The following is a 23,230-nucleotide window of genomic DNA, read 5'->3' as shown; positions in this document are numbered from 1 at the left end:
CTGAGTGAATGGGCGGAAAAATGGCAAATGCAATTCAATATAAACAAGTGTAAAATTATGCATATTGGAGCAAAAAATCTTAATTTCACATATACGCTCATGGGGTCTGAACTGGTGGTGACCGACCAGGAGAGAGACCTCGGGGTTGTAGTGGACAGCACGATGAAAATGTCGACCCAGTGTGCGGCAGCGTGAAAAAGGCAAATTCCATGCTAGCGATAATTAGGAAAGGTATTGAAAATAAAACAGCCGATATCATAATGCCGTTGTATAAATCTATGGTGCGGCTGCATTTGGAATACTGTGTACAGTTCTGGTCGCCTCATCTCAAAAAGGATATTATAGAGTTGGAAAAGGTTCAGAAGAGGGCAACCAGAATGATCAAGGGGATGGAGCGACTCCCTTACGAGGAAAGGTTGCAGCATTTGGGGCTTTTTAGTTTAGAGAAAAGGCGGGTCAGAGGAGACATGATAGAAGTGTATAAAATTATGCATGGCATTGAGAAAGTGGATAGAGAAAAGTTCTCCCTCTCTCATAATACTAGAACTCGTGGACATTCAAAGAAGCTGAATGTTGGAAGATTCAGGACAGACAAAAGGAAGTACTTCTTTACTCAGCGCATAGTTAAACTATGGAATTTGCTCCCACAAGATGCAGTAATGGCCACCAGCTTGGACGGCTTTAAAAGAAGATTAGACAAATTCATGGAGGACAGGGCTATCAATGGCTACTAGCCATGATGGCTGTGCTCTGCCACCCTAGTCAGAGGCAGCATGCTTCTGAAAACCAGTTGCCGGAAGCCTCAGGAGGGGAGAGTGTTCTTGCACTCGGGTCCTGCTTGCGGGCTTCCCCCAGGCACCTGGTTGGCCACTGTGAGAACAGGATGCTGGACTAGATGGGCCACTGGCCTGATCCAGCAGGCTCTTCTTATGTTCTTATGTTCAAGCCACAATGGCTTTGCTCTGCCTCCACTGTTGGGGAGATAGTGTATGCCTTTGAATATCAGTTGCTGGGAATCACAAGTGGAGAAAGTGCTCTTGCACTCAGATCCTACTTGCCGGCTTCCCACTGGGGCATCTGGTTGGCCCCTGTGGGATCTGGATGAGATGGGCCATTGTCCTGATTCAGGAAGGCTCTTCTGTTTTCCCCTCCCTCTGTTTCCCTCGTCTTCCTCTCAGTTCTCTTCAGCATTCCACCTTAAGGATGTATGTGTGAGATCTTTCCCATACTATAATTAAATTCCTTCTCAAAAGCTGGACTGTTAGCAAAACATCATGTTACTGCCACCCTGTGTCAAAATGTAGATTGTAAGCTCCTTGAGGACAGAGGACTTACCTTCTTATGTTACTCTGTAAAGCATGCACATTGAAGGTTCTATGCAAAGAATCAAAAGTTGCTATCCTCTAAAAAAGATGTGTGTGCTTATATACTAAGGCAGTGGTTCCCAAACTTTTCCCCAATGGACCACTTGAAAATTGCTGATGAACCACTTAATGATTTTTCTGCTTGCTGTCGCAGTTGTAATGTGCTGTGCTAGATGCTGTATAATTTTAAATTGTATTTTAATTGATTTTTAAAATATTGTATTCTTATATATTGTACTCTATTCATATATATTGTATTTTATTGTATTACAATTTGCATTCCATAGAATTCTAATTATAATACAATACAATAACTAAAAGAAGCAATTAAAATACAGTTAAAAGTCAAAATGAATATTTAATATGGACATGCCGTGGACCACTTGAATGAAGTTCATGGACCACTGGTGGTTCATGAACCACAGTTGGGGAATCCCTGTCCTAAGGCAAAGTATTACATTCACATCAACTTTTTTATGTGTGCCTCCCCAAAAGTTTTTAAAATATCCTCTTTCCGTGTCAGCTTTTTTGCTTCTCTTATTATTTATTAAACAGATATCCTGCACTTCCTCCTGAAGGAGCCTATATGCAGTACATTGCTAACATCAGCAGGTTTACTCAGAAAATCCCATTAAATTCAACGGGGCTTGCTCCTAAGTCACCCTTCGCTAACCTGCTGCCCTCCAGTTGTTTTGGATTACAACTTCCATCAGCCCCAGTCAGTGCTGGCTGGGCCTAATGGAAGTTGTAGCTCCAAACATCTGAAAGGCACCAGACTGGCAAAAGCTGTCCAAACTAAGCATGTATTGGATCGCAACATTAGCAAGTTTTGCTTCTATACAGCTAGAATCCATACTGCGGTATGGAGAATTTTGTTGTCATAAGCAAATTAGCAAACAGATACACGCACACAGATTTTGGGAACACAGGAAGCTGCCTTAAATTGAATTAAACCATTGGTCTATCTAGCTCAGTATTGTCTACACTGACTGGCACCAGCTCTCCAGGCTTTCAGAGGAGTCTTTTCCAGCCCTACCTGGGACCTTCTGTATGCAAAGCTGCCTTCCACTGAGATAAATCATTTGTCCATCTAGTTGCAAATTTTCTATTCAGGTTCAGTCCCCGGCATCTCCAGGTAGAGCTGGTGCCCTGCTCTATAAGACTCTGGAGAGCCACTGCCAGACAATGTAGATCAGAGGTGGGGAACCTCACACCCGTCTGTCCTCAGAACTGTCCCTGGGCCACACACTGGCCCTGCTTTGTACCCCAAGGGGGGGTGCCCTTCAACTCTGATTATGCCTCTTGCTTTCTTGGATAGAGGAGCCACATCCACACTGTACATTTATCCCACTTTAAACAGTTATGGTTTCCCCCCCCAAAGAATCCTGGGAAATGTAGTTTGTGAAGGGTGCTGGAAGTTGTTAGGAAAGCCATATTTCCCTGACAGATCTGCAACTTCCAGAGCTCTCTGGGAAGAGGACCTGACTGTTAAACCTCTCTGGGAACTGTAGCTCTTTGAGGAGAATAGGGGTCTCTCCTAGGTAGTGGTTAAGGTGTTGGACTACGACCTAGGAGACCAGGGTTCAAATCCCCACACAGCTATGAAGCTCACTGGGTGACCTTGGGTCAGTCACTGCCTCTCACCCAGTGGGGGAGGCTATGGTAAACCCCCTCCGAATACCGCTCACCATGAAGACCCTATTCACAGGGTCGCCATAAGTCGGAATAGACCTGAAGGCAGTCCAGCAACTCTCACGAGTCCACGCAGGAATACACAAAATGAGTCCTCCAAGACTGAGGCAACAAATATGCGGGGGAGGCGGGGAGAGAACCTTGAGCGTGCGCTCGAAGAGTTAAAATGATAGAGCTGGCAGTCGCCTGAGAGAGGCGGCCGAGAATTTTTTTTTTTTTTAAAGGAAGGTTGTAAATAGTCCGGGGCCCCTTCCTGCTCCCTCTCCCTCCAAGCTTAGGGAGACTACTTAATCCTACTGTCTTTTCCTCCATTGCAAACCGAGAACATTTGTGCATGGAAACTGGCACGGGAGATCTTTCCTTGCAGCTCTTGTCGAAGAGGTTGGAGGGTGAGTTTGAAAGGAAGGGGATTGTTCTCATTTGCACGGATTGCTTTTGGGTTGCGTGCAAAGGGAGGGGTCCCTAGGGCGCAACAGGAGGGGCAGAGGAGGGTTGGGCGGGCAGGAAGAGAAGAGCAAGGGGGGTGGGCGTGGGGGAGGACGCGCACTTGACAGCCAACCCGTCAGCGTCTCCAGATCTAGAAACAACACCCGCGCCCCATTTTTTTGCAGCTCTGATCCTTTTAGATCGAGAGAAGAGAAAGGGGGATGCGTCCTTTGTTTTTCCACGCAAAGCTGATTCTTAAGCGCCGTCAATGTGCGATGATGGCCTGTTCCAAAGTAGAAGACCGGACGCGGGTCTCTGCCCCAAGGAACTTACAGTCGCAAATTGGACGCAAGGGAGGGGCAATAGAGGAATGGGGGAGAAAGATGGACAGGAAAATAAAGGGAATAATGTGCATTTTCTTTAGTTACACATAGGCTTGATTACAGAAAGGCCTGAGGACACAGGGACAGTGTCACCCATTGCTACTTTTTCTTAAAAGAAGGTTTCCCCACCCCAGGGTCCTACAGTTTTAGAGCAGGGCTGGTGTAACTTCAGTCTGTTGTTTTTTTAAAAAAGAAAAATAGAGCAGAGGTTCCTAAACTGGAATCCATGGTGATCTGCAGCGGGTCTCTGGATTTGTGGTTGGGTACAAGAGGTGCTACATTAAACATTCATACTGATTTTAATTGTAGTTTTATTACTTCTTTTATTTCTTATATAGTATTGCAGTTTGAATTCTATGAAAAAATCACCAAGAATCTCAGCAATTTCATTTATTATGGATTAAATTTATAACCCACCCTTCCTCCCAGAAGAAGCCCAGGGGAGCAAGTAGTCCATTTTCAAGTAGTCCATGGGAGGAAAAAGTTTGGGAACCGTTGAATTAGAATCCCATGGTCTTCTGATTTAGGCTAAGTGCACACCATACATTTAAAGCACATTCCGCCTCTCCCCCTAAAAAATATAAAAAATGCTGGGAACTGTTAAGGACTCTGAAAACTGTAGTTCTGTGAGGAATAAGTTACAGTTCCCAGGATTCTTTGAGAGGAAGCCGTGTGCTTTAAATGCGATTTAAATGTATGGTGTGTACGCAGCCTTATAAAAGCAGAAAGGCCGAAGCTCAGTGGTAGAGCATCTTGGGAAGGGCCATAGCTTAGCAGCAGAGCATCTGCTTTGCATGCAGAAGGTCCCAGGTTCAGTCCCTGACATCTCCAGGTAGAGCTGGCAGACGTGCCTGTCTGAGAGAGGCCCCAGTCTGAAAACCTGGAGAGCTGCTGCAGGTCAGTCCAGATAATAGTAAGCAAAATGGGCCAGTGGCCTGACTCAGAATAAGGTGACTTACACTTAACCACTCCTACAAAGCAAATGTGCACGTTCAGAATCTGTTAATAGCTGCTGCTGTTCTTAATGTGTTTTATTATGTTATTTAAAACAACATCACTGTCCCTTCCTAAAGGCCTGCAGGCTAATACACCCAATACTGTGATGAGTCTGGGGGTGGATGGACTGAGATATCCTTAGAGGGTCTTTCCTAACCGTGTGGCTTTTGACTGTGAAAGACTGAGAAATAACAAGAGTATAAAGAATCGGATTGGCAAGCTCTCTGGCCAGGACTTGCCCCTGTGTGTGTGTTGATGGATGGTTGTCAGCCCAGCTACTGCCTTTGCAAAGGGGCCGGAGAAAGGAGGGGGGGAGATGACTTGTGCTTTTTGTCTTCCGCCTGGCCGGGGTGACAGTAGTAGGGCTGGGCAGGTATTAGACTGAATCTGGCTGAGGGAAGGATGGAGGGTGGAGTTGCTCTATGTAAAAATCCTATGGCTGCAGTGCTTCCAACTTAGAAACCTGATGGGAAGCAGTGAATATGGGAAATTGTGAGGAGTTTCACCTCGTCACTACCTATACTCAACCTAAGAATACAGAAAGTAAGATGCGCTCTGCTGGATCAGGCCACTGGGCTTTCTACTCCTGCATCCTGTTCTCACAGTGGCTAATCTTTGGCTATGATGGGAAGCCCCCTGAGCAGAATAGCCCTTTCCCCCTTCTTATTTCCCAGCAACTGGCGTTCAGAGGCAAATATTTGCCTCTGACAGCAAAGGGAGAACATAGCCATCACGGCTAGTAGCCATGGGTAGCCTTCTGCTCCATGAATTTATCTCATCTTCTTTTAAAGCCATCCAAGTTGGTGGCCATTTCTGCCTCTTGTGGGAGCAAATTCCAGTGCTCAGCTCAGCAGGACCCAAATGTCATTTGCTCCCCTCTTTTCCCAGGACTGCCTCCCTCAGTGGTCATTTCACCTGTTCATTGAATGCTAATGTAACTTTGGCCACATCTGCATCAGACATTCCAGGTGCTCACATTAGGGTTTAACAACTTAGGCCCCAATTGTCCAAAAGATTGCCTCCAGCCCGACAGGCCCTCCTGGGTGCTAAGCTTGGCAGCAGGGACTCCTTGGTAGCTACCCCCATCCTCAGAAGCGCAGGGAGTGGCGACCAGTGGAAGGGTCTATGCTGTGGCAGCCCCTAAACTATGTGATTTCTCCCCACAGAGGTGCATCTAGCATCTTCATTATATCGCTTCCATCATCAGCTGAAGATGCACCTCTTTACCCTAGCCCTTGGCAGTTAAAAGTATTTTTTGTGGGACCCGCCTTTTGTTTTAGTTAATCTGTGCTGTGCTGCTTTGGTTTGGAATTGCTTGACTTGTTTTACTTGTTTTTAATTGTATGGTTATGTTATTGTAACCCACCCTGGGACCTTACAGTGAAGGGTGGGTAGGAAATCTTACAAATAAATTGAAAAAGAAATGTTCCTGCAACAATAGTGGAAAGGAACCTCCATGTGAGGTTGCAGGAGGGGTGGGGAATCGTTTCTGGCTGGAGAACCAGATCTTCATCTCCCCAGCCCCTGGGGACAAGTGGGTGGGGCTGCCTGCCTTTGAAGCCCGGATTTTCAAGACTTCAAAGCAAACCGCAGGGCTTTCAAATGGAGAGGGGGAGTGAAGGCAATCAGCTCAATGATTCCCAGAGTGATATGATAATGAACTTTATTGCATATAGCCATAGGCCTTTGCAAAAGATTCCCAGAATGGCTTAATAATCCATCTTCCCAGGGAACTCTGGGAATTGTAGCACTGTGAGGGAAGTAGGGGGTCTCATAACAACTCTCAGCACCCTTATCAAACTACAGCTCCTAGGATTCTTGGGGTGGGGAAAAATCTGTTAATATTGGATAATGGTCCTTTAAATGTACAGACCTGAACTTACAAGATCTGAACAGGGTAGTTCACGACAGATGCTATTGGAGGTCGCTAGGGTCACCATAAGTCGTAATCAATTTGAAGGCAGATACCAGCAAAAAATGTATGGTGCAGCAGTGGCCTAAGTTACCCAGCAGTTCTTGTTATTCATAGGATATTTCATCCGGGCATTCTGCCATGTAAGCAGTTGCCAGGTCTGAACCACAAGGCCAGAAGGGTTTCTACTAGAACTGCAACCCATTTAACAGATAAAAGGTAAAGGTGTCCCCGCACTTATAGTGCGAGTCGTTTCTGACTCTTAGGGTGACATCTTGCGACGTTTACTAGGCAGACTGTATATATGGGGTGGGCTTGCCAGTTCCTTCTCCGGCCTTTCTTTACCCCCCAGCGTAGGCCGGGTACTCATTTTACCGACCACAGATGGATGGAAGGCTGAGTGGACCTCGACCCCTTTTACCGGAGATTCGACTTCCTCCTTCCGTTGGAATCGAACTCCAGCCGTGAGCAGAGCTTCGGCTGCATTACCGCCGCTTACCACTCTGTGCCACGGAGGGTCTTGTATTTAACAGATATTTTAGTCTTTATTTTTATTATTATATGCATATCCTTCCTTTTCCCTTAGGAGCTCTAAGCGGTGTAAATGCTTCTCCCTCTCTTCTTTTTATCCTCACAATGAACTTGCGAGGTAGGTGAGGCTGAGAAACAGTGTTGGCCTAGAGGGCTTCGTGGCTGTGTCGGGATTTGAATCCTGGACTCCCAGGTCCGAGTCTAACACCTTAACCAGTACACCACCCTGATGAATCAATCAACCATAAGTCTTTTGAATCAATTCGTTTCTTAATTCTTTGATTACATTTGTGTATGACAAGGCCCTCCAGACTCAGCCTGACGAATGTGTTACTGACTACATGTATTCCTCTGAACAAGACCAACGTTCTCATTATTTTGAAAAAATTGGAAGAAGCATCCCCTGATGAAGGCTAGATTTGATTAGCCGAAACGCGTTGGGCTTTTTTACACATTTTAACAGCAAAAACAGAATAAAATTGTGACTTTTTATCTTTTTGTTTTGTCATTCTGGGCACCTCCCTCCAACCGCTTCTTCCTCTAGATGTTGGACCTTATTCCAGTCTGCATCTGTTGGGATTATTTTTAAAGATGCTTTTTAAAAATATATTTTGAGAAGATGTTTTGTTTTTATGATGTTTTCAGTGCTTTGTCGTTTGCTGCCCTGGGCTCCTTCTGGGAGGAAGGGCAGGATAGAAGTTTAATAGACAAACAAATAAATTAATAAACTCCTATCAGCCCCAGCCAGCATGGCCAATGGTCAGGGATGATAAAGTTCAACAAAACCTGGAAAGCCACACTTTCCCCACCCGTGGGATATGGGCAAACACAATATTTCTGAAGCAAGAAAAATATTTTCTTTATTTTTATATATTGTATAAGGTTTCTTACCCTCCCTTCACTAGAAGGTCCGGGGAGGGGATTACAACAATACAATCTAGTTATTTTTAAAAAGTAAAACAAACAAACAGTTCCAATGAAAACAGAACCATACTGATTCAATAAAAGAGGTGGGTCCCACAAAACAAAATAACAGTTAAAGGCCCGGGTAAATTGAAAGCTATACAACCAAGATGGTAGATGCACCTCTGTGGGAAGGAAGTTCCACACACGTGTGTCATTGCAGGCCCCAAGGGAGAGAGAAGGCGGAAAAGTTATTTTCAGATGGGGCTTATATTAAAATGAGATTTCTTCACAAAGTATCCTGCTGCCTAATTCATCAGTGTGGAGAAGGGGAGCCTTTTAATCACTTAAAAGTTTTTTTTTTAAATCAAATTAATCAAGTCAGTTAATTGACTGAACATTGCAGCCTTCATTTTCAGACCCTGGGTGTTTGTTTTTCATTTATTTATTTTAATAGATTTTTATCTTGCCTTTCTTCCAAGGAGCTCAAAGTGACATGCATAAGCCTCCCTCTCCCCTTTTCATCCTCACAACAATCCCATGAGGTAGGTTAGACTGAGGGAGTTAATTAGTGTCTCAAGGTCACCCAGTGAGCTTCGTGGCTGAGTGAGGATTTGAACCTGAGTGTCTTCAAGTCTTAGGCTGTGTACACACCATACATTTAAAGCACATTTCTCTCTCTTCCCCCCCCCAAGAATCCTGCAAACTAATGTTTGCTAAGGGTGCTAAGAACTGTAGCTCTATGACGGGTAAACTACAGTGCCCAGGACTCTTTGGGGGAAATGATGTTCTTTAAATGTATGGTGCATACACAGCCCTAGACTGACACCGTAACCACTACACCCTTACTGGGTAGCTATATCCATTTCTTTTATACCTCCTTGTGTTTCCTTCCTTCAGGGAGAAAATGACAACCATTTCTATATGACCTGCACTTCTTGGCAGATAGACCTGGAGGGGAAACAGAAGTTCACCAAGAGAGCCTCAAACATCCTGTGGAATGGCCCATTTCATCATGATGTAACTACAGCCTCAAAAGCCAGTCACTAGGCATTTCTTCTTCATTTTTACAGGCAAGGGTAAAACGGAGCCAGATTAAAAAATATATATAGTGAGACAAAATGGCTGCCGAACAGAGAGACGGGTTGCCCCTGGATCTCCAGTTCCGGGCCGGACTCGAACAAGGGGTGAATTTAGCTATGAAAATGGAGGACCCGGAGCCGGTGGACCTGAAGCAAGAGATGGAACTGGAAGGGCAGAGAGGAGGAAGCCCTAATGTTCCCCAGATGGGGTCCGATGGGCAAGGTTTGAGGTGGAGAGGGCTGCAACACATTAAACAGGAACCAGAGGACAGAATGTCGTCGCAGCATTGGGATGCACAATGGCAGGAGTTTCTGGGGGGAGTACATTCTCCTCGCTCAGGGTGGGGGACCAGACAGCTTCCAGGGACCACCTTATGGGGGGACATGAAGACACCAGCAGTACATTTTGAGGGGGGAGCCGCGACCAGCCAACGGCCTACAGAAGGGCAGTTTGTCCAACCACTGCCAGGCTTTGACCGAGCGGCACAAACAGCTGACAGAGAGCGGAGGAAAGTGAAGGAGGAGATGGAGAGCGACGATATGCTCAGTGCTCAGATAAACTGCCAACATTTCAGACAGTTCCTCTACCAGGAAGCCGAGGGCCCCCGAGAGGTTTGGAGCCGCCTCTGGGACCTTTGCCACCAGTGGCTGAAGCCAGAGAGGCACACCAAGGAGCAAATCCTGGAACTGCTGATATTGGAGCAGTTCCTCACCGTCCTGCCCCCGGAGATGGAGAGCTGGGTCAAGGAATGTCGCCCTCACACTTGTGCCCAGGCGGTGGCCCTGGCAGAGGATTTCCTACTAAGGCGCCAGGAAGAGGGGAGACAGGACCAGAAGGTGAGAAGAGCTGTTTCCAGATAGTCAGGGATACATTGAGAGCCGGTGACACACAGCAGAGGATGTGTGAGCCTCGGAGTGTGTTGCCGCATCAGCATCATACATTTAAAGTAGTATCACACCGCTTGTAACTGTCATGGCTTCCCCTCAAAGAATCCTGCTGAGATGGGAGAATGCTGAGAATTGTTAGGAGATGCGCCTATTCCCCTCACAGAGCTGTAGTTCCCAGAGTTCCCTGGGAAAAGGAATTGATTGTTAAACTGCTCTGTGAATTGAAGGGAATAGGGGACTCCTAACAACTGTCAGCACCCTTAACAAACTACAGGTCCCAGGGAAGTCATAACTGTTTAAAGTGGCACTGTGCGTCAGAAGCAGGATTGGCCCAAGACATTTTGCCACCTGAGGTCAAGTGGCAAATGGCACTCCCCATCCCAAGTCATGGTTGCAGAGTACCCAACGTCAGCCAAGCTGTTTTGACACCTCAGACAGAAAATCCCACAATCATCTCTCCCTCTCCCTTGCAGTAAGAATACAAAACAATAATAATTTTTTTAAAAGTACTGTATAACAGTAATAAAAATAACTACCAATTTTATGCTCATTCATGACAGTCAGATATCTGAGGTGACTGCCTCACTCTGCCTAACAGTGGGGGCAGCCCAACCGTCAGACAGTGAGGTAGCCGCTCCAAGCAGCTGATGCTGGGTGGTAGTGATATAAAACAAATACAATGTAACCATAATAAAACTACCAATTTGCTGCTGTTTCATGACACCCACACACATACAAATGGCTGCAGTGGGTACCTCACTGTGCCTTAACAATAGGGCCGATCCTGGTCAAAGAATCCTGGGAACTGTTACAGCTGCTGAGAGTTGTTAGGAGACTTCTGTGACCTTCACAGAGCTACAGCTCTCAGCACCCTTAGCAAACTACAGTTCCCAGGAATCTTTGGGGGAAGCCACGACTGTTTAAAGAGGTGTAATACTGCTTTAAGTGTATGGTGTAGATGTGGCCTTGGTCCGTTTCTGGTCAAAAGCCACTTTAGGAATAAATTGCCCACCTGCTCACTCAGGCATTCCCCATGGTTCAGGATTGTGAGGAGCTCCAGAAGGACTTCTTCAAACGGAGTGAATGAGCAGTAAAATGGCAAATGCAATTCACTGTAGACGAGTGTAAAGTTATGCATATTGGAGCAAAAAAATCTTAATTATTTAAAATAAAACTGCTGATATCATAATGCCATTATATAAATCAACGGTGCAACCTCATATGAAATACTGTGTACAGTACTGTTTGTTTCACCTCATAAATAGTATAGAGTTCGAAAGGTTCAGAAAAGGGCAATCAAAACGACTGAGGGTATGGAGTGACTCCCCTATGAGGAAAAGTTACAGCATTTGGTGCTTTTCCCTTTAGAGAAAAGGTGAGTCAGAGGTGACGTCATAGAGGTGTATAAAATTACGTATGGCATGGAGAAAGTGGATAGATTAATGCTTTTCTCCCTCTCAGAACACTAGAACTCAGGGACATCCAGTGAAGCTGGGGAGAGATTCAGGACAGACAAAAGAAAGGACTAATTCACATAGTGCATAGTTATGGAACTCGCTCCCACAAGAGGCAGTGATGGCCACCAACTTAGATGGCTTTAAAAGAGGATTAGACATTCACGGAGGACAAAGCTATCAATGGCTACTAGCCATTATGGCTATGCTCTGCCTCCATAGTCCAAATATCAGTTGCTGGAAATTACAGCAAAGGAGAGAGCTGTTGCGCTCTGGTTCCACTTGTGGGCTTCCCAGAGGCAGTTGCTTGGCCACTGTGAGAACAGGATGCTGGACTTGATGGGCCACTGGCCTGATCCAGCAGGCTCTTGTTAAGTAAATGAAATGAAATGTTTGCTGCTGTTTTCAGGGCCCAGGGATGTTCCATGTGGTGACCGTAAATTTCCCTGATGCTGACCAGGTGCCAACCAGAAATACACAAAGGCAGCTTGGCAGGCCAGTCAAAGAGGAAGCTGAAGAGGATGGCGGCTCTATGGGTAAGGGCTCCATAGGACTGTGCAGCATTCCATATTGCAGGAAAGACTAGCTGGTGGTCTGCCAGCTGCTGCTGGACCACATCTCCCATCATCCTTGACAATTGGCCATGCTGGCAGGGGGTGATGGGAGTTGGAGTCCAGCAACTTCAGGAGGGCCACACATTAGCTACCCCTGCTGAAGAGGCATCAGCGTGTATCAAGACTCAGGAGTTTGAGGGCATGGTTTTCACCATACAGGCAACTGTTGTATGTTTGTTTTGGAATGAATGCATCAACCAACACATGGGTTTAAATGGGCATGCTTTTAATTACTGCAGTTTGTACACATCTGCCCTTAGTTCATGCCTGTTGGAGGTCAGCCCTGCCCAGATCTTGAACCTTAAGGAGCAGCAGATCTCCACACTGCCAGTGACATTGGGTGAGCCATTGGATGTAGACATTCCCACACTGGGTCATCTCTCAGACCCTCCCTCATTTCCCCCAGGCCCACAGGAGCAGAGGAGAAGGTGACCCAGGCAGGAACTTCAGCGCCATAGCCAGCTACTTAGGAGGAGGGGGAAATGCCTGAAAACCCCTGCTTGGATCAGGGCCTGACTGAGAGACGGGAAAGGGTGAAGCCTCCAGCTCCTATGTAAACTCCCAGCCCTCACTGCTGAAGTAACATCCAAGCTCCATACTTCTTGACCTTAGGAAATGGATAGGGGTGGGGGAGAGAAAGTACAGGTTTTCTTGGTGGCTATCTCTTGGTGGCTGCCATTTTGTTTGTCCACGATACGCTGGACATTGTGTACTCCCAGGGCATGGTCAGGGGGTGGGAAGATGGCACCATTTTTTGTGGCGGCTCCCATTCCCCCCCCCCCTTGTGCTCTGGGACAATGCAATATTCAAGGCGTTGTGGGTAAACAAAAATGGTGGCTGCCAGGAGGCAGCTGCTGGGAAGACCTGCGTTCCCTCCACAGACAGTGGTGAAAACAACAATGAAAGCAAATGTTCGTTCCCAAAATGGCATGAACACAGACAGGGGTGGTGGTGGTAATGGACTGTATAGGATCTGCGCAAACAAATAGCGAAAGGAAGGTGTTATTTAGGGGGGAAACCAAGCAGAGGAATGAAATAAAACATTTTTCTTTGTTGTGCACCTCTCAAGTTCTGAGAAGTAATTCCAGACCTAAGAGGCAGCCTGGGAGAACGAGCACAGCCTTTTCAAGGGAGCTTTAGACAATGGAAGGAGTGAAGATCTGGGGACATATCAAGAGCCAGCCTGATGTACTGGTTAAAGCAGCCTTTCCCAACCAGTGTGCCTCCAGATGTTATTGGACCACAACTCCCATCAGCCTCAGCTAGCATTGCCAATGGTCAGGAAGATGGGACTTGTAGTCCAACAACATCTGGAGGCACACTGGTTGGGAAAGGCTGGGTTAGAGTTGGAATCCCTGCTTGGACATGGAGCTCACTGGTTGGCTTTGGGCTGGTCACTGCTGCTCTTCCTAACCTAGCTCCCTGGGTTGTTGTGAGGATAAGACACCGCCTTGAGCTCCTCGGAGAAAAGGCAGGATATCAATGTAGTACAGTTGTAATAAGGCTTCAAGTTCATTAAGACTTATGGCGACCGTATGAATCTTTATATATATATATATATATATTCATAGGGTTTTCATGGTAAGAGGTGTTCAAGAGGTTGCCTCCTCTAAGCCTACGGCACCCAGTATTCCCAGGCGGTCTCCCATCCAAGTACTAACGAGGCCTGACCCTGCTTAGCTTCTGAGATCAGACACGGTCGGGCGTGTTCAGGGTAGTATGGCTGTAGGTGTAGTACTGTAAATAAACAAATCAGAGAGATTAGGGTGGGGGAGAAGCCACAGAGGTCTTTGAAAGTAAGAGCAAGGCGTTTGTGCTGGATCCAGGCGTGAAGAGGAAACTGATATAGGGACTTAAGGAGGGATGTCATGTGATCAGAACAATAAGGGTGATGAGTGGGTTTGGCAGCAGAGCACTTGGTAAATGTGAGAGGACCAAGGGGAGACAACAAACGATCAGACAAGAGAAGATTGATGTGGTTGTTGCAAGAGCGGGGGTCAGAATTTTTATCAGGAGGTGAGTGGGTGGGCAGAAAGGTAGGGACATATTTTTCCAATGTTGTAAAGCAGGGATGGGGAACCTGTGGCCCTCCAACTCCCATCAGCACAGCCAATGATCAGGGGTGATGGGAGTCAGGGTCCAGCAACATTTGGAGGTCCACAGGTTCTTCCCCTCCCCCCCCCCAAAATTAAGACATAAAATCGCATTTAAAAATATTAAGAACCCCTGATAAGCTATTCTGCCTTCCCTCTTTCTGCAGGGGTATGCAGACTTGACATGTGTTTGGATTCTCTTTTTATTCCAGTGGCAGATGATGGACAAAGGAGTGAAAATGAAGTCAACAAGTGGGGGAAAACCCAGGGAATGGAATCGCACGGATCATCTGAGGAAAGAGCAGAAGCTAGTGGCAGATTCAGTGAGACGGAAGAAAACTGTGAGGGTCAGAATAGACCGAAGGGCCCACAAGAAAATGGCCCAGAAGGGACAGAAGGAAACCCTACAGGCGGGAAGCAATCTCTGTGTTCCAACTGTGGGGGAAGTTTCAATCCCAGTTCAGGTCTCCTTGGGCCAGAGGGGTTCCCGCTGGGGGTGAATCCATACAAATGCTCCGTATGTGACAAGAGCTTCTGCCAGGTTGCAAAACTCATTGCCCATGAGAGGCTCCACACAGGAGACTGGCCATACAAGTGCTCGTTCTGCGGGAAGAGCTTCAATCGAAGCTCAGATGTCTCTAGACACGAAAGAATCCACACAGGCGAGAAGCCCTTCAAATGTACCACCTGTGAGAAATGCTTCAGCCAGAGGTCCAAGCTGATAGTACACGAGAGATTCCACACGGGAGACAAACCCCATACGTGCTCCTACTGTGGGCGGAGCTTCCACCAGCGGTCAGACCTTGTTAAACATGAGAGAATCCACACAGGGGAAAAGCCGTACAAGTGCTCAGATTGCGGTGGGAGCTTCCACCGGAGCTCAGACCTTGTTAAACACAAGTGGATCCACACGGGGGAGAGGCCTTACAAATGCTCCACATGCGAGAAGAGCTTCCGGCAGCGTTCTGCCCTCCTCTACCACGAGAGGACCCACACGGGAGAGAAACCGTACACCTGCACTGCCTGTGGGAAAGGCTTCAGCTGCAAAGCGCACCTTGTACTGCACAAAAGAACCCACACTGGGGAGAAACCGTACAAGTGCAACTTCTGCGGGAAAAGCTTCACCACTAGTTCATACTTTGTGAAGCACCAGAGAATGCACCTGGGGCAGGAAACGTTGCCGATGCTCTAAATGGGAAGGAAAAGCTCATCTCTTAAGACTTCCCAGAGCAGAAATGCATGATCAGCAGGACCACGTGACATATCTCTTAACTGGGCTGTAGCAATTATCAGGCTGCAGGTGGGAAACTTAATATTTGAAAGCTTTCCCCATATTTTTATCTTTTTTTAAAAAATCACCACCCTGTACATAGAAAGCTAGCATATCAAGGTTCCAGCCTCTCCTACCTCCTGACATGCCAGATTTTGTTGTTCAAGGAGGGTGTTCTTTTTTTTGTATATTGTTTTTTAAAGAGAGAGGGAGGAGCAGTCAAACATTCCATCTTCTACCTGCAATCTGAAGTGGTACAGGCCAGCCGCTGATTGTGAAGATTGGATTTTACATTTTTGATTTGCGAGAGGTGAGAAATTATTTGAGGGTATGTTATGGGGGCAAAAAAAACCCCTGTTGAACCCTGGCTGCAGGGAAGAGAAGGCCTCTAATTGCTTTCCTGATTGAAGAACAGAGAATATAAACAAGGCACACATCTAATTGAACCAGCCAGTTTTATAAATATGGTGAAGGGAGGGGGACATATGAGAACTCAGACGACTGTAGCTCAGTGGTGAAGCATCTGCTTTGCATGCAGAAGGTCCCAGGTTCAATCCCCATCATTTCCATGTAAAAGTAGACAGATGGACCAGTAAAAGTAAGATGGACCAGCTGCAAGGCAGCTTCCTGTGTTCCTAACAGCACTAAGAAACTTCATAATAAATTATTTGTCGTCTGCCTAAAACCTAGGCAAAGTACAGAATGCAGAAGTGACCCTGCCCCAGCAAGGCTTATAATCTCACATAGACAAAACAAAACAAATAAAATGTCAAGACCACACACCAAGACCTTTTAAACATTTAAAATTGGAAGAAGAAAAAGAAAAGGAGAATCCTGGAATTAAAACCATACCTTATTGGCAATTCAGAAGGTTCAAGACTGGCAAAAGGAGAAGCTTCTCTTCCCGCAGGAAGTCATGAACTTACGGAACTAGTTGTCAAAAGATACAGCGATGACAGCCACCAGCTTAGACGGCTTAAAAAGAAAAGGGAAAAGAAGGCCAGACAAAATCATGGAAGATGAGTCTGTCAATGGTCTATTGGCCATGAATGCTAAATGGAACTTCCATGTTCAGATGCAGTATACCTCTGCGTACCAGATGCTGGAGAAGAACCACGGGGGAGGGGGGTGCTGCTTTTCTGTCCTCCTTGTGAGCTTTCCAAAGACACTGAACTTGTTTCTTAGGGATTTGGAAAAGTAAAAATAAAATAATCATAAAAAAAGTTTTAATACTCAGGGCTTAACACCAAGGCTCTCCAGGGCTTGGTGACCCTGGTTCTTATGGGAGAGTTTCAACCCATGAATTTTGTAAATAAGATATTAGTGTGCACACCTTTTTCCCATCTCAAAAATAGAGGGGTGTGTAAAGGCAGTAAACAGTGTGTGAAGCGAACAACAACAAGGGCAGGTCAGTAGCTCTTGTGCTCTGCTTGTCAGCTTCCCAGAGGCGTCTGATTGGCTTTTTTTGGAAACAGGATGCTGGAGTAGATGGAAGCTTTGGTCTGATCGGGCAGCCAGGCTCTTCTTGCGCTCTCTGGCTAGAGAAACTCGTGGGCGAGAGGTCTTTTGAGGGCTATTAGCCATGATAGCTGAATAGAACCTTCAGATTCAAAGGCAGTCTACCTCTAAATACTAGCTGTTGGGGGGCAGGAGACAATGAGGGACACAACATTGACTTCATGCCGTGCTTATGGGCTCCCCAGAGGCAACTGGTGGCCACTGTGGGAACCAGGTTGCTAGGTTGCTGGAACTGGGTGGAGCTTTGGTCTGGTTCAGCAGTTCTCATGCCTGATGTTGGACACACAGCGGCAAGTGTGCATGCCTCCCCCCATCCCATAGCTAGTATTGCTACTTCATGGGCTGTGTCAAAGGTGGGGACTCTTTCCCAGCCCAAGGGCCACATTTCTTTCTGGGCAACCTTCCAGACACTGCATGCCTGTGGTGGGTGGGACTAGGGGCAAAGCAACGAGTGTGGGTTTTAGTTTTGTTACAATAGTCTAGTTTCTCCCCTCTCTGTTTGTTCGTCCGTCCATCCATCCATCCGGGCAAGCAAGAAACATGATCAGAGTGCAAGAACACATTCCAGCCAGGAAAACACGCAAGGAGGGTGCAAAACAGGGCTGGTAAAGGGCTCTGGCCTAGGGAGAGTCCCAAGGGCCAGATAAAGAGGCCTAGTGGGATACATGGCTCCTAAATCCTAACACTGAGGTGGGTTTTTTTTTCAGGGGGAGGGGGTGGGGAGGATGAACATGCTTACCAAATGCAGCTTTTCCCAGCATGGTTAACCATCTTCCTTGCTGTGCCTCAGAGAAATGGCGCTTTCATGGGGGAGTGCAGAATGAATGGAAGTGGCCAGCAGGTAGCTATATGTGGGGAGGGGCACCGCAGCCAGCCCTGGACAGTTTACTCCCTGAGGTGAAGGTACAAGATTGCACCCCCCACATTCCACATACTGAATCAAACCAGACTGACAACAGGCCTTTGTATCAGCACTGGCGATGGGATGGTATCTTTTATCCTATTTTGGGGCAGCAAGCTGACTTAGAGAAATCAGGGCAGGATGGGAAATGGCTGGGAGACTAATTTCGTGGCCCCTAGCATCTATCACCTGAGGCGGCTGCCTCACTCAGCTTCATGGTAGGGCTGGCCCTGAGCACCAGAGCACCTGCATTGCATGTAGAAGGCCTCAAGGCTCTTGTCTGCCTGAGATCCTGAAGATCTCTTGCCAGTCAGAGTTGACAACACTGGTTTAGGAGAACAAATAATCTGGTGTAAAGCGGCTGCTCTCAACCAGAATGCTTTTTACAGTCACACTAATAGGGGCTCCGTTGTCTTATTCCCTCATTTGGAAGTGCAATTTATTAATTTTTTAATAGCTGAAACAGCCCAGATTCAATTGCTGATGTATGTGGGTGCGGTTCTGGATTGGTTATGTTTTGTTGTGCTTTAAACCTGTGTCCAAGGCCTTGTCTACACATGGTGCGGAATAAAGAGTTTAGATAAGACTGTACTACTTCAGGTTGCCGGCAGGGAGGCAGACTTCATTTTTGAACTAGTACAAAACTCAAAGGTCCCTGGAACCAGAAAGGAGCATGTCAAGGAGAAATAGACCATTCCTTACTTTTTGTTCTGCTAGTTTCTACTAGCAAGGGTGCCTTCAAAACTGGTCCCGCCTGCTGGCCATCTGAAGTGGTACAGTCCATGAATCCACTGCCTAAGTAAGGCCCCTTCTGTAGTCTGGGGAGACCATACCAAATTTTGAACTTAGGAAGGTCTAAAGAGCCAGTGATATGACCTCCTCCCATTGACCAGCTCCTGTGCTGAGGCAAACTGCTCTTTTTAACCGTCTCCTCCAAAGGGGCAAACGGTAGCAGAAGCTTCTGGGTGACTCCTCTCCTTCTGTGCTTCAAGTCTTCATTTCCATGAGTCTCGTCATATGCACACCATGCATTTATAGCTTCCCCCAAAGAACCTTGGAAACTAGTTTGTTAAGGGTGGTGGAAATTGTACCTCTGTAAGGGAGTAAACTACAGTTCTCAGTATTCTCTGGGGGATGCCATGTGCTTTAAATGTATGATGCGTGGATGTGACCTCTGTCTCAGCTTGCAACTCTTCTGTCACTGTTCAATCTGGGGACAGCTCCTTTACAATGTAGTCCTTCGAAATGCCTGTAAGGCTACATCTGCACCTTACATTTAAAGCAGTATTATACCACTTTAAAATCACAGAATAGTAAAGAGTTGGAAGGGGCCTATAAGGCCATCAAGTCCAGCCCCCTGTTCAACGATAGGTGGCTGTCCAGCTGCCTCTTGAGTGTTTTATAAAGCCATGGCTTCCCCCAAGGCACCCTGGGACCTGTAGTTTGTTAAGAGTGTTGAGAGTTGTTAGGAGACCCCCTATTCTACTTGCAGAGCTACAATTCTGAGTTCCCTGGGAAGAGGGATTGACTGTTAAACCACTTAGTTCTCACCATGCTTGGGGAAAGCCATGACTGCTAAAGTGGTATACTGCTTGTAATGAAAGGTGCAAAATGTGTCTTGAGTCTCATGTTTTCAGTGGAGGTTATTCAGAGGTAAGTGCGCATAGCAGGCGTGAGGAACCTGTGGCTCTCCTGATGTTGGACTCTTGACTCCCAACAGCCCTTGCCAGAATGGGTAATGCTCAGGGGATTATGGCTGTTGTAGTCTAGCAACTTCTGGAGGGGCGACCCCAGCTTAGCTCAAAAGGTTGGATGAATAAAGGTGTATAAAGGTTTTCTCCTTCCCATTTCAAGTCAGCCTTTGTTGCCATTATTTAAAAGTGTGTTCAGTTTATTCCATCCTTCTGCCTTGTCAGAAAAAAAAAAGTTAGACCTGGTGGCTTCTAGAGGTTGTTGGACTCCAACTCCCATCAGCCCCAGCCAGCATGGCTAGTGGCAAAGGATTATGGGAGGTGGAGTCCAACATCTGGAGGCCACAGGCTTCCTGTCCATTGTGTATAGGATTTGCAGCCTTAAAGGACCCTTTGTAGGAAGGAGCCCTTTAAAGAGGTCTTTTCTGTGTGTTTTTTTTAAATCTTTTTTTTTTTAAGAGAACCACTGAGGTACATAACTCTGGTGGTGTTGGGGAAAATCTTAAGATTTGCAGTGGGTGGGGGTATAAGATGAGAAGCCCCTGGAGATGAGACTGTCTCTGGGCCGCCAGCTCATAACACTAAACATATATGTACTAATCATAGCATCACTCTGAAAAGTCATTTCATGTAATTCTGAATGCCTCCTCTTTGCAGGAGCTTCTTATTGAAAGACAATGCTAGGTGCGCACTGTGTTGTCCAAACTGAACCTGTACATGTCTTTATGGTTTTGTGGGGTTATTCTGTAAATATGCATGGGTAAAAAATTTAATTGCTGTCCATGTGGTTTGGGATGCTATGTTTATATGCCTGTATATAACCTGCGCACTTGTGTATGCCTTGATGGACTCAATATGTGTATAGTCAACAATGCCATTCAGGTAGCGATGAATTCTTAATCTGCAGCTATGCAACTCTGGAAGCTTTGTTTGCAACGCACCCCACCCCACCCCTGACTTTGCCAAAGAACTATTTGCCTTACCCCAAATAACTTGTCTGCAAAAGTTACTAGTCCTAAAAAAAAAAAGAAGTTGCCCACACGGACCTGTGTTAGCTGTGTGACATGTCGATTGGTCTAAACTGGGGGAGAAAAAAATATCTCTTGTAATTTTACAAAAGCTTCCTAGGCTACTTGCCCCCAGGTAACCGGACAAGTAGTTATTTCTCATCCTGCCTTATTTTACGTGCCCTTGAACTTCGCTCATGTACACTGGAGTATGAACTCTATCCAGTGTGTAGGGGAAGCAGCAGACACGCCACCTGGAACAGAAGTTTTCTGGCATCCAAAAGATATTTATGTGCAATGCATGGATACCTCTTTAGATTTCCTGTGTCTGTTTTTTGGTCTTTTGTGTGTGTGCTTAATTTGATTTTAGCCCCCTATAAAGTACCTTGATGCACTTGTTTAACTGATATCCTTATATGGCATTTTCAGGGGGGAAACCAACACTATGTATGGAACTTATCCCGGAGAGAAAATGTGGAGTTTGTTTTTTAAAAACATTATTGCTTCAATATCAAGGCTTTGTATTGTGTTGGCTTTTTGACCAACCTGCCGCCAGGTTGCACTGAGAGACTCAGTTTTAAGGCCATGAAATCCAATTTACAAAGGAGATCATCCATTTTAGGAAAGGATCAGCCATCGCTTCGCCAAGCCTTAAATAATTATCATTTGAATTTCCAGCAGGTCCGGTTAAGACAGAACAATGGCAAGAAAGCTGCTCTGAATCTATTCTTCCTTACCCTTCATTGTTAGCCCACTTTTCCCCTTAAAATTTTTATTCTTGACGTGATTCCAAATCTGCATGTTTAATTAAGCCATTGAACTCATGAGAGAGAAACAGGACAAGCTGGCAACTGGCTAAAGGCCACATGGGTTGTGATGTTACTCACAGGCACATAATACAGCTGGAGTTTCTTGATCTTAAAAAAAACATGGTCAAAAGCTTCACATCCTTCGTCTGGTTATTATGACAGGACTTTGTCTGTGAAATGCATGCATGACAGACAGCCTGTCTCTTGTTTTCTGACTTGAATGGTAACTACACTCAAAGATCAGATACCCTGCCATCTCTGGCTGGCAACAACCGAGGGCAGCGCTAGCTTATGGTTTTAATGTTGATGATTATCGTCTCGTATGCCAGTTGTGTGTGCCTGATATGATGTATTCCTGAAATAAATAATCTTTTGATTTAAGAACGCTTGGGTTTTTTGCTCTGGGTGTTCAGGGGCTCTGCCCCAGGTCTCCTGTACTGTAGGCATCAAAACAGGCAGCTTTAATGTTGGGGTCCTCCAGGATGTCCTTTTTTTCCAGCATTTATCCTGATTTCCTTGCGCGCGTATGTGGTGATTAGACTTGTGTCCAGTCTTTATTGGGCATTCATTTTGATTCATTTATGAGACAGTTATGTGACATGAACATTCATCCTGCATTCATCTTGATTTGTTTGTGGGGTGCTCGCATGTCTTGCTGTCGGTAATTTATTCATCCCAGACTTCTCACTGCATTTTCCTGTCACTTTCCAAACTGCAAAAAGTATGTTTTTTAAAAAGTGTGGATTTCTTGACAGGGTGACAGAGTACTTCAATCCACTTCCATTGCACAGACCTAAAGTTCCAGTATGTGCTTGCATCTCTCCTGCAGAAAAGTGACAGTCTGGAGATGCCCACAGTTAGTCCATTTTGTAGAGGAATAAACATAGAATCATTGTTGGAAGGGGCAAGTCCAACCCCTTGCTCAATGCAAGAATCCAAATTAAAGCATACCGGACAGGTGGTTGTCCAGCTGCCTCTTGAAGGCCTCCAGTGTTGGAGAGCCCACCACCTCCCTAGGCAATTGGTTCCATTGTTGTACTGCTCTAACAGGAAGTTTTTGCTGATGTTCAGTTGAAATCTGGCTCTCTGTAACTGGAGCCCATGTGTCCTGCACTCTGGGACAATCAAGAAGAGTTCCTGGCCCTCCTCTGTGTGAAAACATTGGTACATAATAAGACCCCTCTCATCCATGACTTGATTGTGGATGAAGGTGCTGATTTGGTGTGTATTACCGAGACCTGGGTGGGTGAGCTTGGAGGGGTTGATCTGACCCAGGTTTGCCCACCTGGATACTCGCTGCAGCACCAGCACAGCTGCAGGGATGGGGGGGAGGAGTTGCTGTGGTCTGCAGAACTTCCATCTCTGTCACCAGAAAACCACTCTGTCTTGGAGCTGGCTATGAAGGCCTGCACCTGGTGTTGGGCTGAGGAGACAGTAAACTAGGGTTGCTGCTGGTGTACCATCCACCCTGCTGCCCAGCAGCTTCTCTGACCAAGCGGGTGGAGGTCATCTCAGCTGTGGCGTTGGAGGAGCCCAGAACGATAGTGCTGGGTGATTTCAATGTCCATGCTGAGGCTGCCTCTAGTGTTCCGGCTCAGGACTTCATGGCCTCCATTATGACCATGGGGCTGTCTCAACTTGTTACTGGCCCAACACATAGGGCAGGGCACACCCTCGACTTGGTTTTTGCTCCAGA

General features: G+C 46.3%; 2 protein-coding genes and 1 pseudogene across 5 annotated transcripts in view; 1 reads left to right on the top strand and 2 right to left on the bottom strand.

The window, feature by feature from the left end:
* LOC133381232 (gastrula zinc finger protein XlCGF26.1-like) overlaps nt 1-3,149 on the bottom strand; it is a 43,910-nt gene extending 40,761 nt beyond the window's left edge. For all 4 annotated transcript variants that reach the window (XR_009761645.1, XM_061620034.1, XM_061620038.1 and 1 more), the window contains exon 1: nt 3,053-3,149. The gene's annotated coding sequence lies outside the window, so the exon portion shown is untranslated. The remainder of the gene's footprint in view (nt 1-3,052) is intronic.
* A 142-nt stretch (nt 3,150-3,291) lies between these two features.
* On the top strand, nt 3,292-21,887 carry LOC133381230 (zinc finger protein 436-like). Its single transcript, XM_061620032.1, has 4 exons — nt 3,292-3,445; nt 9,108-10,126; nt 12,041-12,167; nt 14,551-21,887. Exons 2-4 carry the CDS (start codon nt 9,329-9,331, stop codon nt 15,528-15,530), a joined length of 1,905 nt encoding a protein of 634 aa, XP_061476016.1. The 5' UTR covers nt 3,292-3,445; nt 9,108-9,328; the 3' UTR covers nt 15,531-21,887.
* Nucleotides 13,858-13,976, bottom strand: LOC133382499 (5S ribosomal RNA; annotated as a pseudogene).
* Nucleotides 21,888-23,230: the final 1,343 nt, after the last annotated feature.

The sequence above is a fragment of the Rhineura floridana genome, chromosome 3 (assembly GCF_030035675.1).
Source record: "Rhineura floridana isolate rRhiFlo1 chromosome 3, rRhiFlo1.hap2, whole genome shotgun sequence".
Classification (NCBI taxonomy): Eukaryota; Metazoa; Chordata; class Lepidosauria; order Squamata; family Rhineuridae; genus Rhineura; species Rhineura floridana.
The sequence above is the reverse complement of the archived record's forward strand: the minus strand, read 5'-3'. Positions and strand labels throughout refer to the sequence as shown.